At 38.7% G+C, this 16,053-nt stretch overlaps 2 protein-coding genes across 3 annotated transcripts in view; one reads left to right on the forward strand and one right to left on the reverse strand.

The window, feature by feature from the left end:
- esamb (endothelial cell adhesion molecule b) overlaps positions 1-9,769 on the forward strand; it is a 62,265-nt gene extending 52,496 nt beyond the window's left edge. Inside the window, exons 5-8 of one of the 2 annotated variants that reach the window (XM_085243708.1) lie at positions 1,394-1,438; positions 6,922-7,044; positions 7,145-7,274; positions 8,411-9,769. In XM_085243708.1, coding sequence (XP_085099834.1) covers positions 1,394-1,438; positions 6,922-7,044; positions 7,145-7,274; positions 8,411-8,882 — 770 coding nt within the window. In that variant the 3' untranslated portion in view covers positions 8,883-9,769. The remainder of the gene's footprint in view (positions 1-1,393; positions 1,439-6,921; positions 7,045-7,144; positions 7,275-8,410) is intronic. The other variant, XM_085243709.1, reaches the window with a different exon arrangement.
- A 71-nt stretch (positions 9,770-9,840) lies between these two features.
- acad8 (acyl-CoA dehydrogenase family, member 8) lies at positions 9,841-15,862 on the reverse strand. The gene is made up of 11 exons (XM_085243710.1): positions 15,726-15,862; positions 13,416-13,516; positions 13,026-13,195; positions 12,297-12,406; positions 12,075-12,151; positions 11,855-11,992; positions 11,630-11,765; positions 11,110-11,207; positions 10,845-10,997; positions 10,643-10,745; positions 9,841-10,509 (listed from the first exon to the last, which is right to left on the reverse strand). Exons 1-11 carry the CDS (start codon positions 15,838-15,840, stop codon positions 10,454-10,456), a joined length of 1,257 nt encoding a protein of 418 aa, XP_085099836.1. The 5' UTR covers positions 15,841-15,862; the 3' UTR covers positions 9,841-10,453.
- Positions 15,863-16,053: the final 191 nt, after the last annotated feature.

Consider the following 16,053-nt stretch of genomic DNA (forward strand, 5'->3'; position numbering starts at 1 on the left):
CGCTTTAGCGGCTGCCTTTTGTGTAGTTTGTAATATTTGCCTTTATTTATCTGAAAAAGTCTCATGTTCCTTAAGTACATCTACCCTGTTGAACTTATTATGGGAAATAAATATTTAAATAAAAACAAGCTGCTGATTATTTCACATTTTACTTGTGAGCAACGGCACATTTAAATCTTACAATTATAGTTATTTGGCTTATATCGTGATAGATATCGTTATCGCCTGAAATGAAAAAAACATATCGTGATATGAAAAAATCTCATATCGCCCAGCTCTAGGTACACATGAATGGGGATGTGCTCTCCTGGACAAGCTGGACTACATGTGCAACCTGAATGGACTGCAGGTACTGTCTCATGCAAAAGTAGCAGCAAGATTACTAAGAAAAAGCAAAATTGCAGAAAAGTCATTCAGAGTGTATAAAGAGAGAGTAATGGTCTGTGGCTACCACATGCAAAACCATTCCACTGTTGTGATCCTCTCCAGCACACCTGTTGTCACTTTCATCTGAACCACAGCAGGTGAAATGGATTCACAGTGATTCATGATTCCCAACTGAACAGATTGACCCTGTCAAAGTTTAATTATTTGAAGCTGTTTTGTCTTTGTTCACTACAGTATAGTGACTAAATAAATGATTCCCTTGAGTTTTATTGTTTACACCAGCAGGATAAAGGGGTTGAATAATTTTGACTGCAGCTGTAAATGTTTCAAATGGACTTCAGAGGAAGATCCTCGATCGTGGCATGACGCACAGTGTGAAATCCTCTTTACTGAATGAGACACGTAGCATTCTCCTTTCAACGTGCTGCACAAGCGCAAGAGAGAAAACAGGAATTTCTTGCATTATTTTTCACAAAGAAAAAAAAGACGCCATCTGTTTCTGAGCAGTAGGACTTTGGCTGATTGATTGAGTATTGACTTAACTGTTCTGATCTCTGGCCTTCATCTCTTTAAGTCCTCAAACTCATAACATGAAAACTACTCCCTCTGATTATGCATCCTCTCACATGCTTTCAACACTCGAGCTCCAACCCTGCACGCATCTTTTTATGCACACTGATATATGCCAACTCTGTGACACTTGAACTTTACTCTGCCCATCACTGCTTATCCCTTTCAGCAGTCTCTCTCTCTCTCTCCCTCTCTGTTTTTTCCTCTCTCTCTGCTGATCCTCTCGCCGCACTTCTCATTTCCTGTTGGCCTAGGTACCTAATCTAACAAGCCCCATGTCATTACTTGATCAGCCCCTCTAAGAAGCATAAGTTGGATTTGGGACAGAGAGTGCAGCACATCTTGCTACCCCTCCCTTCAATTTCTACCATTCCCTCTCTACCTTTCATTTAAGCTCACTCTCTTTTTCATCTTTTTGTAAAAAAATAATTGAAAGAGTGGAGAGCCTGCCCCCAGACCATGCTTGTCCTTGGGTTCATGGGTAAGGGCTTTCAGTCATACGTTTTTCAGTTATTCCCCATACTCTTTCTCACCTCTACCTGCAAGAATAATTATGTTTGTAGAGTCAACATGGCACTCCTTAAGCTCTAAGAAAGCTTTAAAGGAAAAGACAAATCAACCCCATTTGTAATAATGCTTATAATAGTATTTTCAAAAATTTAAAATAAAAAGACTAGATTCAAACTCTATAAATATTAATTATAAAACCACTCAGTTGTCTTTATTTTAACCATTTGGAATTGTGAACCAGTGTTTTATGCTGTAATCTTTCCTGACTATTTCCATGACAAGCAGGGGTTAAAGTGGGCTGGAACAATCTGGAACAGCACGAGTAATTAAATCTGACAGACAGGTTATTGTACAGTGGTGAACAAATCTTTTCCCCTTTCCAGATTTCCTGTTTTTTTTGGTGTGTTTGTCAAACTTAAATGTTTCAGATCATCAAAGAAATGTAAATATTATACAAATATAATGCAGGTAAAGAAAAAATGCATTTTCTACATGAAGCTGTTTATTATTTAGGCAAAAAAATAATTATCTAAATCTACATGGCCCTGTGTGAAAAAATAAGAAATAATGTAATTGAGATCTCTTAGTCTGGTAAAGTTTATAAAGCCATTTCTAAAGCTGTGGTACTACAGTGAGAGCCATTATCTACAAATGGTGAAAACATGGAACAGTACCCTAAGAGCACAAGGACGACTCATCCAAGACTTTAAAAAGACCCCAGAACAACACCCAAAGAACTGCAGGCCTCACTTGGCTGAGTTATGGTCAGGTGTTCATGACTCTTTAGTAAGAAAGAGACTGGGCAAAAATGACCTACAAGGCCAAGTTCCAAGACGAAAACCTCTGCTGAGCAAAAGGAACATAATGGCTCAACTCAGTTTTGGAAGAAAACATCTTGATGATCCCCAAAACATTTGGGAAGATGCTCTGTGGACTGACAAGACAAAATTTGAACAGTTTGGGACATGTGTGTCCCATTACATCTAGTGTAAAAGTAACACCACATTTCAGAAAAAGCAGAAAAGGAGACTGTCGGGCTATCTGCTTCTGACCTCAAGCACACTTTGGTTCTGCAGCAGGACAATGATCCAAAAAACACCACCAGAAATGAAGCCTTTGGAGTGGCCTAGAATTCAATTCTAGCATGTGGCATGACCTTAAAAAGGTGGTTCATGCTCGAAAACTCTCCAGTGTGGCTGAATTACAACAATTCTGCAAAGATGATTCTGCCAGAATTCCTCCACAGTGCTGTAAACTCAGTTATTGCAAACGCTTGATTGCAGTTGTTGCTGCTAAGGGTGGGCCAACCAGTTATTAGGTTTAGGGGCCATTTACTTTTTCACACAGGGTCATTTTTTTCACTTAATAATAAAGGCTTTCATTTAAAAACAGGATTTTGTGTTAACTTGTGTTATCTTTGTCTAATATTTACATTTGTTTGATGATCTGAAACACTCAAGTGTGACAAACAGAAAAAAAGAGGAAAATCGGGAATGGGGCAGCACTGTATATCACTATTGAATGAGTTCATTCTTCATGTGCTGCAGGCTGTGGTGGCTGCCAGGGGCAGCTTGGTGGTACTTAGTAACAAGAAAAAAACTGACATCCCAAGGCCCACTTACACTTTCAACACATCCCTCTTTTTATTGTTGCTGTGATGCGTTCATGGTGCAGAAGTAAATTTGTTGTGGTACTTAGCAACTGGGTAGCTACTGAAGTAAGCATAACAGAGTAACATTTTTTTTAAATGGCAGGTAGTTTTAAATGCAACATTTTAATCAACTTAACAAATGTCACCAAACACACACAACTGTTTCCGTGCAGTTTTTCAAAAAGTGGACAGTTTCTGTATTTCCCAGGGGGAAAAATGTTAATGTGTGACATTGACAGAGAAAGAAAGGGAAGAAAGGAAAGGAAGATCAAAGGTTATTTTCAAAAGTAATCATTGCTCAGTGTGTGACATTTTTATGGACTAGTAAGTTAAAATTTATGTGTAATTTTCTTATTCATTTTAGAGTGCTTAATTAAAATTTTGGATCTATAGGTGATGTGTTGCTAAATTATGTTTTTGTGAAATGTCTTCCAAAAACAAATTTAAGTCATTTAAATTTTAAGAATATACTGTTCAGGCTAGTGCAGGGTACACTGGTTAGTTTACAGTAATGCAGTGCGCTTGACTGGTTACAGCTAGGGCAATGTTACCAGATTACATCAAAGGTAGCAGACATCAAGGTATAAACCTTTTATACTAGCTTTATTGTATCTAGTTAGGGGGTTGGAAATCGGCCATATAGCCTGTGTAACATCTGCTTTAGATATTGTTGAATTCAGTTGGTTGCATCATCAGACAGAGCAATGAATATTAGAGTAGAAACCCAGGTCAGCAGATCACAGGTTGTACACAAGGACAAACCTACTGGAGCTTACAAAACAATGTCTTATGTGCCCTTTTTCTAAGTGATTCTTAAGACTAAGACTTGATCTTGGTGTTCCCCACCTGCCAAATCCCACTTTAACCCCTCATGACAAGGACTTTTAAACTTCCAAGCCTCATTAATATTAAGCGGAAGGGTTGACTTTGTCCTTTAAATCTTTGCAGTATGTTGTGTTAGATTTAGCTGTCATCCCATTGCAGTTTTTAACTGTGTACTATAAGATTATGTTAATTTATTATTGTGTAGTTAAGCTATGATGTGGGTTAATAAATAAATATGAATATAGTCAATAATAACCCTAAATTGTATAAATTTAATATGCTTTCATATTTTATTACTTATATATGAATATTTCACATGTGAAAAACATGAATATGATTTTCTTGCAGATATGGATAAAAATATCTGTAACCCTTTCAGTCACTTTTTAGCTTTCATGGTTAGCGAGTTAGCACACAGAATAACTGACTTAATCCAAGAGGACCTAAATATCACACAATAAAGTTTAAACTTTAAAAAAAAAACACAGCAAGCAATGTTTAAACCATATATTGAAAAAAATCTTATACAGTCATTGATTTAAAAAATAGTTAATGTTTGCTAGCTACCTAGTAGCTAATTAGCTTTAGCTTGATGTGCTAGAAATTTGTTCAGCAGCTAGTTTGAAGTAACTGTAAAACTCAAAGGAATTGTTCAACTGTTTAAACTCATTAACTTGATATGTAAACTTTGTAACAATGCTATACAATTTGCAGTTTAGTGTGCTATAAATAAATGTTTATTAATAGCAAAATATAAAATTAGTAGGCTACAATACGAGTAATTAACAGTTTCTGCTGGTAATAGTTTTACTTATTTAGCTAAGTAAAACTATTATTATTATTACTAATATTACTGTTATTATTATTATTATTATGATTACATATTGTCTGTTCACTGTAGCTTTTTACAGCATATATGCTGTGTAAAAGTCTCAAGCCAACACTCATTTAAAAAAGAAAAAAAAAATTGCCTCCAAGGAGTCAGATGTTCTAAGTTCTCCAGGCTTTATAAAGGGTTTAATAAAAAATATATATATATATTATAATTTTATAAAAAAAATAATTTTGACCACCTTTTTAGCTATTTAACACTAACCTATGACTTATTCAAGCATAAAAGAGGCACCTAAAGTCAAGGAGATTTATGGTGCAGAGTGCAAAGATGTCAGAATAAATTATGTTATTGTAAAAACCTATTTTTTTTTGCCCTATATACTGTATCTGTTTTAATATTGTTACTGCAGCCCAAAAACTCTTGAGACACTCCTCATACTAAGGATATAATTTAAACATAGGCATGAAATTAATAGATTTATGAGTGAATAAACAGGGAAAGGTGTCTTTTATGCTTCTGTTTTAGTTGTGCTTCTTACTTACTCGAAATTTTATCAGCTTATGGCTGTTTAGCCCTTTAGGTCAGAATTAATGTTATACCCTTTACTGACATCCAAACTAAACATGTTTGCTTACATTGCTGTGCAAACTAATCCTGCATTCGATGGGCACATATGCCATGTGAGGTAGCTGACTATACTATTAGCTGCAAAGTCTGCCAGTTTCCATGAGTCACATGTCATGTGTCAAGGCTTTGACAAATGCTGCTCATTGACCTTGCAGTGATGGCAGCATAACATGAGTAATGGTCCCATCTTGACATGAAGTCGCACTTACTGTAACATCAGATCCCTGCAGCTCTGTTGCCACGGGGATCTGTGATCACTGTGCAGGCTTGAAATCGCTCCAAACGAGTCAGCTGATACGCGGCTAATCTGTCACAATTAGGTTGGGGCCTTCACAGCTGTTTTTTAGGCCCAGGGATTAAATAATCACAGCAGGACAGGTGCATATCACCCTTATCCACAACTGTTTTTCCTGGGTTTATTTTGATTTCTCACGCATAATGTTAACACGCTGGTCTTAAGCTTAATAAGCATAGGCATAATTTATTTCTACTTTTGATTTCAATGTTTTTTTAAGACCTAGAGGGGCAGGATATATGTCAGCAGCTTCTTCTTCTTCTGTATTTATTGAAAACACAACAGATTTAGAAATTATTACATCTGCCTACCTTAGCCCTCCTTGTAGTAGTGAAACAGGAGAGACAAAACAAAGCTCAGTCCAGCCTTTGCCCAACCAAAACTTTGGGATTAGAGCAGTTTGGGAATAATTATTAAAGATTTTGCTCACACCTTTCCACTAAATCTACTTCTTTTGCCCTTTGTGACTGACTCAATGCTTTACAGTCACTTTTTCAGGGGAGGGTTTCCAGTAAAATCAAACACACCTACTCTCAGTTGCCGCCATGAATCAAAATGAGATCAGATGAAGGCGTGCTGCGATATGACGTCTCAGATTGGATTTCAGAGGATTTGCTGTGATAAATCCAGCATGAAGCTTGTTTATTTTTCGACAGCCTATGTCTGCAACATAGTATTTTAAGATCAGATGTGCTAAGAGGAACAGATTGTGAGACTGATGCACATGCTCTCACTGCATGTGTGAGAAAATATGAAAACAAAAACTCATGTCCAGCATCAACAGACTAGTGTTGTTAGATTGCAGCAATGTAACATTTCTTTTCCTCCACTAAGTAATGGAAACCAGCCAATAATGGCCAGCCAATAATTATATTCTGTATTAACACTGCAATGATATGTTGAATACATTAGTCTTAGCATGATATAAAAAACCAACAAAAATAAATAAAGTGATACTAACATAATATTTGTGATACTGATAGAAAGAATCCCATGTTTAAGTTTAAAAGAGAAAACTAAGTTGCAAACGAACAAACTTTTTATTTTTAATAAATATAAATCCAGTTATAGTCAATTGTAATTGTGTATATATAGTAAGTCTGTTACTTCGTACTGTAGTAAGTTCATGTGTTTAGTTCCCTTGACGTTTTTCTTCTTCCTGGCTCAGATCACATAAATATGTGATTGTGAAGAGTGTGTAACTACAGTTGTTTTTTTCAGATGAGAGACACGGTACCCTCAGGCTGAGCAACCTCACTAAAAGCATGTCAGGGAAGTACATCTGTCGAGCCAGCAACACCGCCGGCTCCGACAGCTGCTCCATTAACCTGGAGGTTTTCACCTGTATGTACACAGCATGAACTCTGTTTTTATTCTCCTTCACCCCAGAGTATTTAAAAGTTTGTTTGGGAAATCACCACTCCATCTTTGTTACGTTTCTCAGCTTCCAACGCAGGTGTGATTACAGCAGCTACTCTGGGGTCAGTGGTGGGACTGGTGGCCATGGTGCTGTTTCTCATATTCATACTGAGGAGAAGAGGGGACACAGAGGAGGAGATAGCCAATGAAATCAAGTGAGTTTCACTGTCTGTAGAGTGGGCACTTTGTCACATTAAATCCTCTTTTATGCCTCTACAAGATCACAGTGACGCCATGCGTGGCTTATTATATTCTAATAAAAACATAATTAAACAAATTGCTGATGAGTTTAATATGTTATTCCCTTGTTTTAGGACATGTTGAACAGTAAAATTATGTCAGTTTTGTAAATTTTGGTCATTCCATGTAATCCAAAAGGAGGATTAGCCTGGATTTTCTCATTGGTTAATCACTTGTGATCAACAAGTCATTGGCCAATAAGCATCCAGTTTCCCTTCTCCAGTTTAAAAACACCACATAAAGGTTAAAATGCTCATCTCATGTCTTCAAACAGAAGTTTACCATTAAAAGGCTTATATCACTGGAGCTAAGGCTTTATACAGTCTATGTGTACATCGTGTATTTCTTGACAGCTGTCAGAAATGTGGAGTAGTGAGATGTAATTTCTGTGTCCAAAAAATGATGATGATACAAATGGAAAGTAGAGTGTGTCGTCTCTGAGCACGACGTGACAGTAAAGTCATCCTATTCATCCTAAAGAGGCCATTTGGAGTCGAAGAGGGTAGATCCTGTTTTTTCTCATTATTTTGAATCCAGTTGTTTGGAGCAGGGCTTTAAATTGACTTTTGCTCAGTGTGAAATGTGCAGTGTTGCACATCATCCAACCAGAACCCCTGCACTAAGATATGGTAAGCGCCATAATGTGTGCCCTCCACCTCACGGTGTAATGTACCCACAAATTTTCCAAAAAAAAACAAACAAGCCTTCTGCTTCTAAGAGTCCGTTTACAGTAATGCAAAGCAGTGATTCAGCAAGTATGTGTTATCTGTGTTTTCATGCTATCCTAGTTTTTGTGCATTTTTGAACATTTAACCTTTGTAACTGATACTGTGTAAGTAGAGCATCGTTTACACTAAATCAGTAGTTTACAAGCGCTTGATTGTTAGGAGATCACGTGAGTATAAAATACTGTCACTCAATGTGTTTTGTTGACAGTATTGCAGCTGCAGTGTCCGTTATCGTTTTACTTGAAGCACTTCACTTCTGTTTTGTTTTCTGTCTCCTTTTTAATGATTTTTCTTTCACCCTCTTTCCTTGCTTTTTACCGCAGGGAGGACGCTCAGGCACCAAAGCGAGTGTCATGGGCAAAGAGCAACACAGGCTCAGATGGTATGTCCAAGAATGGCACGTTATCCTCCATAGCCACCAGCCCTCAACCACGAGACCCCCATCAGCCCAACTTCCACTATCCGTACTCCCCGATATCAGCTTCAGACGCGAGCTCAGTGATCAACGCCTACCAGCTGCGCCCTGGAGAAGCCAATACCTTACAAGGGCTTCCTGGCTACAACATCGGAGGCACGCCGTCGCGTAAACACAGGCGGCCTCCGAGTGCAAACGGGGCTCCTTCGCAGGTTCTCAGGAGCCCTGCGGTCACCAACCCCAAAAGAACTGAGGGGGCGCAGCCTCAGATGGCACCTCCACCCACTGTGTCCCCACAAGTTAGTTCCTCCACTCTGACACGCATGGGAGCTGTTGCTGTCATGGTGCCTGCTCAAAGCCAGGCTGGATCACTGGTGTAACGGCGTGGGAAGCAAAGGACAGAGAATCCCTCGCAATGAAGCGCCCTTTCTCGGTGAAGGCCTGATAGGTTGAGAGAGAAGGAAAAAAACGTGCTTCACTGGAACAAACTCTTCCTTCGGTTTGTTGACGAACCAGTGCAGCGTTCTTCATTTCAGTTTTCTTTTAAATGCTGCGATCAGGCTCATTAAAGAGAAATATATTTTTATTTCCATGCTTAGAACGAAAAGAAGTGTTGATTTTACGTAGCAGCATACAGTGATATTGTAAACCGTAGCAAGCAGGATGGTTTACTTGCGATTGTCGTGCAATGTTTTGGCTACATTTCTATGATTTCTACAACTTCATTGTAAAGAGATTTTTCTAATTTCATTTTTATGTTATTTTACCTGGATGTGTAAAGTTCACTTTTCTCAGGCTAACTGCACTCGTTCAGAGCAAAAACACACAATTCAGACACTGAAAATAGTTTCTAGAGTTTCACATTTCTGGCCCACATTCATGTTCACATCAAGTTTCAGTGTGGGTTGAAGACTGATAAGGACTCAAAACGTGATGATTTTGCTTGTTATGGTAGCTGGAATGTAACCAAAGTAGTGAGTATAAGTGTTAAAGGCGATGGTTTCTGACTATTTTGCTTAAAATTGTTGAGTATAACAAGATTACTGCAAACATATGGCAGAGCCAGTAGTGGAGACCGCTCAAGAAAGCGTCCATCCTCGATATCTGACCAATGTTTTCTGCTTGTTTGTTTTCATGATTTCAATTACACTGAACTCTGGAGATAACGATGCAATGATGTTCTGATGTTGAAATACTACATGTAGCACTTTTAATGCAGTTCTGACTGTTGATGGAATTTTGTTTTTCAATAAAATGTTCTGCAGTATTTGACTAAATATTGATCAGTTCCATATTTAATGGAAACAAAAACCTAAAGGTGCTAAACTGCAAATGAAGTCCAATTTAAGAAAGCTTTATTTGGAGTGTAACATTTCATTATATAACCTTCACAGCACCTGTGACATATTTCTGTAATTCTGCAAAAAGCAAAGAAAAGGATGAAATACAGTAAAATTGCAATAACCATGAATATACATAAGGATTGAAAGACCACTTTAGGGACAGTGATGCTGGGATTTTATGAACTGTTACTTTTTCTTATTACTTTTTCCTCTGTCATCTCTCCGTCGCTGGTGGATGAGTTTAATTACCTGGGGTAAACCCTTCAAAGCAACAGACGGAGTGCCAGCAGGGTGGAGCAGTTGGAGACGAGTGTCAAGGGTGATTTGTGACAGAAGGATTGAAAAAACTACACTGAAGTTGGTTGTGCTAACTTACATTACATCTGATGTGGCGTACACATTCAAACATGGAGTCTAAAGGGTTTATTTATGACAATGATGCTGATTTGCGAGGGTTATTAGATGGAGGGTGGGTGGATGAACATACACTCAAGTCAGGAAACATTCATTGAAACTATGATGTGCAGGGCAGCACCAGTCATACTGTAACAAACCAGATATGAAGACCATAACAACATGGTCAGTTTAAATCCAGAGGACGAGCTTTATCACGACTCCGACAGCAGATTTCGGGAAATGATCATCCTCATCACTTCATTGGTTCCTTTAAGGGAAACAAAAGCAGGAAACAGCTGGTGAAAAACAGCATCACAGTTGCCTTACATGAAACCAAAGGAGCCACACTAAAATATGACAAAAGACAAACAAAAAGGCTAAAGAGAGAGAAAAAACCTCACCTTCTAGGATCTGGTGGACTCTGATGTCCCGGACAAACTGCTGCACTGCGTAGTCTTTAAGGTAACCGTACCCACCGTGCATCTGAAGAGCCTGGTTGCAGATCTGTTGAATACAAGCAGGAAAAAACATAAAAGATCACTTAATATAGTTAATTTCATGCTTTTTAGCCAAATACTGTTAATCCTCCTTAGCACTGCTCACATTAAAGCACTCGTCTGTGGCAAAGAGCTTGGCCATGGAGCAGATGGCAACAGCATCGGGGCGGTCCTCCTGCAACGCCTGCGCTGCTTCACGTATCAAAAGGCGAGACGCAACCAACTTGGTGGCCATTTCTGCCAGTTTGAACTGAAGAAACTACCATATTAAAAGAGAGGGGGGGGGGGGGGCGTGAATAACAGTGGCAGGACAAGTATTCTGTTTCACTGAGTTTTCACTAAATAAACTGAAAACAGGGGAACCTGCTTACCTGGTTGTTTGAGAGTGTTTCTCCAAACTGCTTGCGCACTAACAGGTGATCCCTCGCCAGCTGCACAGAAGCATGCGCCGCCCCAAGAGAACAGGAAGCTGGCGGCAGAGTATTTAGAGGAAAACCAGTGAGTAAGTTGTTTGGCTTTGTTTTAAACGCCTTCATGTCAATGCCAAATACTGTGTGACCACAAATACTGACGGTTTGAGCTGAGTTATTACTGAGCAAGCCACTGCTACTGGTCATAACCAAGGGCATGCTCATTTATAAAAGTGTGTTAATCCAAATCTACTGAAACCATTCGTCATGCCTTAACCAACTCAAGGTTTCTTTAAAAGCACGCTGCACGCAATTTATGCACAAATCTGTTTCCCCCGAAGCTCGTTGAAGCCCAATTATGATGCAGATTACATACTGTTACTTCTAGCTTTAAAAAAAAAAAAAGATTTACATTGGATTGTAAGTATAAAAGACACAGTTTTTGGATGCTTGGCTACTTGGGTGGTGTTTTCCTCCTTACCAATATTAATTCTGCCTCCATTCAGGCCTTTCATTGCGAAGTTGAAGCCCTGTCCTTCCTCACCGAGCCGGTTCGCCACTGGAACCGCACAGTCCTCAAATATCACGGCCCTGGTCGGCTGAGAGTTCCAGCCCACCTGGAGGACAGATTGTTTTTAACAGCTGATTGGCTCAATTCTGCCATCTAGTGGTTGAACACCAAAGTGGCGCAACTGTGAAGTCGTACTTTTTTTTCTTTTTTGCCAAAACTGAGGCCGGGGGTTCCCTTCTCCACCACCAGACATGAGATACCTTTAGGTCCTTTACCTCCAGTTCTGCACATCACGACGTAGACATCTGTGTCTCCTCCTCCACTGATGAAGGCCTAAAAAGTGCCGAAGAAATTAGAGGAGCTTGCATTTCTACAGACCTTAAATGACATGAGCGTACAGACAGGTCTGAGTTACCTTTGAGCCATTCAAGACGTAATGGTCGCCTTTCCGCTGAGCAGAGGTCAGAAGAGAAGCAGCATCGCTGCCGCTGCCTAAAACAAAGATCGCAGGTTGAACTTTAACTAAAGTACTCACATGTGTGGAAGAACAACATACATGTGAAACGAATTTCTCACATAGACAGCTGTGAATAATTTTACACAAAGAACTCTGCTGTCTTTTCGCATGCAGACTCACCTGGTTCAGTGAGACAATAGGAGGCAAACTTCTCCATAGAACAGAGATCAGGACAAAACTTTTCCCTTTGCTCTTTATTGCCATAGCTGTCTATCATCCAGGCACACATGCTGCAAAGATAAGGAGGACAGAGGAGATTAACATGCAAATAAATAAATAACATACACTCTCTGGCCACTTTGTTAGGCATACCACTTCAACTGTTTGTTAACACAAATATCTGATCAGCCAATCACATGACAGCAACTCAGTGCATTTAGACATGAAGACACAGTCGAGTCGACCCAGTGATGTTCAAACTGAGCATCAGATTGGAAGAAATGTGATTTAATGATGGTGTTGGTAGAATACGTGCTGGTCTGAGTACACAGAGTACCACTCCTGTCAGCTAAGTACAGCAAACTGAGGCTAGGATTCGCACGAGTTCACCAAAATTGGATACTAGAGATATGTTGCCTGGTCTGTTGAGTCTCGATTTCAGCTTCAACATTTGACATGAACAACATGAAAGCATGGATCCATCCTGCCTTGTATTAACAGTTCAGCCTGCTGAAGTACCAATTATTTAAATGCTAAAGTGAACCTGAGTATTGTTACCGACCACGTTCATCCCTTCATGGCCACAGTGTACCCATCTTCCTGTATGTATAATCCAGACAAACTGACACCTGCTGTAAATATGGCGTCTTTTAAAAATGCTCCCAACCAAAATAATCTTATTATTCATACTTGTGGATGCTGATGTAGGCTGTGGTGCTCACACATCCCGTGGACAAAGCCTCAAAGATGATCGACGTGTCCAGCCGAGAAAGGCCAGATCCTCCAACATCTGGCTGAACGTAAATCCCACCGAAACCCAGCTGGGCCGCTTTACGCATGGTCTCCACTGGAAAGATTTCCTGAGTGGGGAAGAAACATCTAACCATTAGCACACCCTGCCTAGTGCTGTTACTAGTTACTTATTGCCTAATACTTATTTTTACTTTTTTTTTCTCCTGATCAGGACTTTGGATTGATACAAAAGATTGCCTTTATATGAGCAAACATGGTTTTGAACCCCTCACATCTGTTGCTTTCACGTTTGATTAATAACAGTGTTTTAAGCCTCCTAGCTCATACCTTTTGGTCCCACTCTGCCATGTGTGGGGCCATTTCATTGGCTGCAAAGTCAAAGGCCACTTTTTGAAACTCCTTCTGTTCATCTGTGAGTCCGTGGGAAGCTGCAGACAAAGAGCGGAGGACATTAAATACAGAAACTGCTCTGTGTGCTTTTAACCATTACATACTGTTCATATTTCATGTCTTCACAGTCTGGCTCAGGTCACGTTGAACCCAGGCTAAGAATTCCCTCATAAGTGTCTACAGCATATTGTTAAACAGAGATTCATTTAGAGTATATAAATAGTCACCTTTTTTACTCACTATGTATTTATAAACCTATATTAATCTCTAGCTCTCTTCCACAGTCTTTGTCCTGTCTTTGTCCCTCAACCCCAGCCAGCTGTGGCAGATGGACGCCCCTCCCCGAGTCTGGTTCTGCTGGAGGTTTCGTCCTCCTTCTAGTTTTTCCTTCCTAGTGCTGCCAAAGCGCTTGCTCACAAGAGGTCATATGAGTGCTGGGTTTTTTCTGTTTTCTTTGTATTATTGTAGGATCCTTACCTTACAATACAAAGTGCCTTGAGGCAAATGAGTCATTCCTACTATTCGGTGCCATTTCAGTGTGATCACTCTTCATCAAAAAATACAAAATTTTGAATTATTTTAACATTTCATCTAAAAGAGGGATTTTCAACCTATAAGAAAAATGTATTGGTCCAGCTAAGGATATTATATTATAATATTTTTTAAAATCAAAGTCTTTACCCATGACGTGCCAAATGTCCACCCTGTTACAGGACATTCAATTTTCTATTAATAACTGTTTTGAATACACAGTTATAGTAATATTTACATTTTCTAAAAGCTACAATGTCCCTTTTTAAAATCTGCAAGGAAATTTCAAGGAAGTATTTTAAACAAGCATTATATTGAAAGAAGACAGGTTCAGTTTTAAGACACAGTGTAATTTCAAAAGATTGTTTTTAGATTCAAAGGGAATATAAAAAAAAATTGGCTCCATTTTTAAGTAACTTAATTTTGCTGATTCATTCCCTCCCAATAACCAAAGAGACCAAAGAGACCTGTTACAGTGCATAGCAATAACAGGGGTGACGGTAACAGGGGGGAGATTTTATGCTAAACTTAGCCATTACTACTAGTATGATGAACAACAAGCTAGTACATGGTGACCACTAAGAACCATTTTTAACATGTTAGCCATATTATAAAAATTACAAAAAAAAATTTGTTTCCACTATTAATAAGCGTAACAGGTTGGACGTGTTATGCTTTGCCACATTACAAAATCTTGCTAAAACATTGAAAAAAGGGTTGATTAAAGAGTGGTACTTACTCGTCTTCTTCTTGAAAGTTTTCCCTCCAAAATATGTTACATCTGGGAGTGTCATGTGACTAAAAGAATAATCAGGTGATGTGTTCTATGGAATTCTTATCAGAGTAACAGGGGTGACAGTTGATTCAGGGACACAACATTTTTTAAAGATTTTAAGTATTAAACATGCATTAATAATAAAAAAGAACATTTGATGAGGAACATTAGAAATAAGCCAATCCAGAAATTATGAAAAATCTAGATTTATTTATTTATTTTTAAGTTATATTTGTAACTGAAGTCGAGCAAGCATGACTGGGGACATAGTACTTTAGTGACTTGTGCTAAAATAAAAGTAATTTACTTTTAATGTATTTATCCTGTGTATATATCAATGTGTTCTATGGTAGAGGGGGGTTAAACATACAAGAAAATGATTTAGAAATAAGCATTAGACAAGTTTTACACTAAATATACCATATTATGTCACTAGGACTCAAATGGCACCGAATAGTAAGAATGACCCAAATGGTGTTGTGATATGGTGCTATATAAATAAAATAGAATTGAACTGAACTGAAAAACATCTAATATCATAGAGTATTATGTCCTGTTATACCTAACACATTACAACATAACAGCCACGATGATTTAAATAACATCTAGGTGTTGAATAATCCGAAAGAGAGGGGCGGTGCTAAGGAGAGGCGTGCAGCTTTCTCTGCCTTCCGACTGGAACTGAGATCTAACAAACCAACCAATGACAGTCGGCTGCGATAAATAAGTAAATAAAAGCGCTGAATATGTGTAGCATAAGCTTCTTTTTTTTTTAAATCTTAATCAGCAGTCACGTTTGTTTGCTACAAAGCTGTGTGACTACTTAACATATCGCTGGTTCATTTCATTGCTTCAGGTCCAATGAGGTAAATGAAAGAAACAGAGTTTTTAGAGCTACTTGTATTACTTAAAGCTAGTAGATCTCGTTTTCTGGTACTTACGGTCGATGCATGCGGCTATTCCTCTTCTCTGTGAGTTTCCGCTTAATGTTACACGATTTTTACATATTCTGGAGCCCAGCCGGGCTATTCTCGACAGAGCTCCTACAGCAGCCATGTTTACCTCTACAGTGGTGAGTCACTCGGCAGCGGGACTACTGGTTATTGTAGTTTGTAGTCGCACTTCCGGCTTGTATTACGCATTTAAAGGTGCCATATTGAAACGGGGTTCGTTTCAATTAAACGAAATGTTGAAAGTAAATATTTTAAACATTTATACATGTTTAGAAATTTTACTTTGATTTGTTTAATCACATGAAGTAATTCATTT

Source organism: Mchenga conophoros, linkage group LG14, assembly GCF_057382185.1.
Source record: "Mchenga conophoros isolate Kocher_MC1m ecotype Shallow Benthic linkage group LG14, M_conophoros_male_GT1.1, whole genome shotgun sequence".
Taxonomy (NCBI): Eukaryota; Metazoa; Chordata; class Actinopteri; order Cichliformes; family Cichlidae; genus Mchenga; species Mchenga conophoros.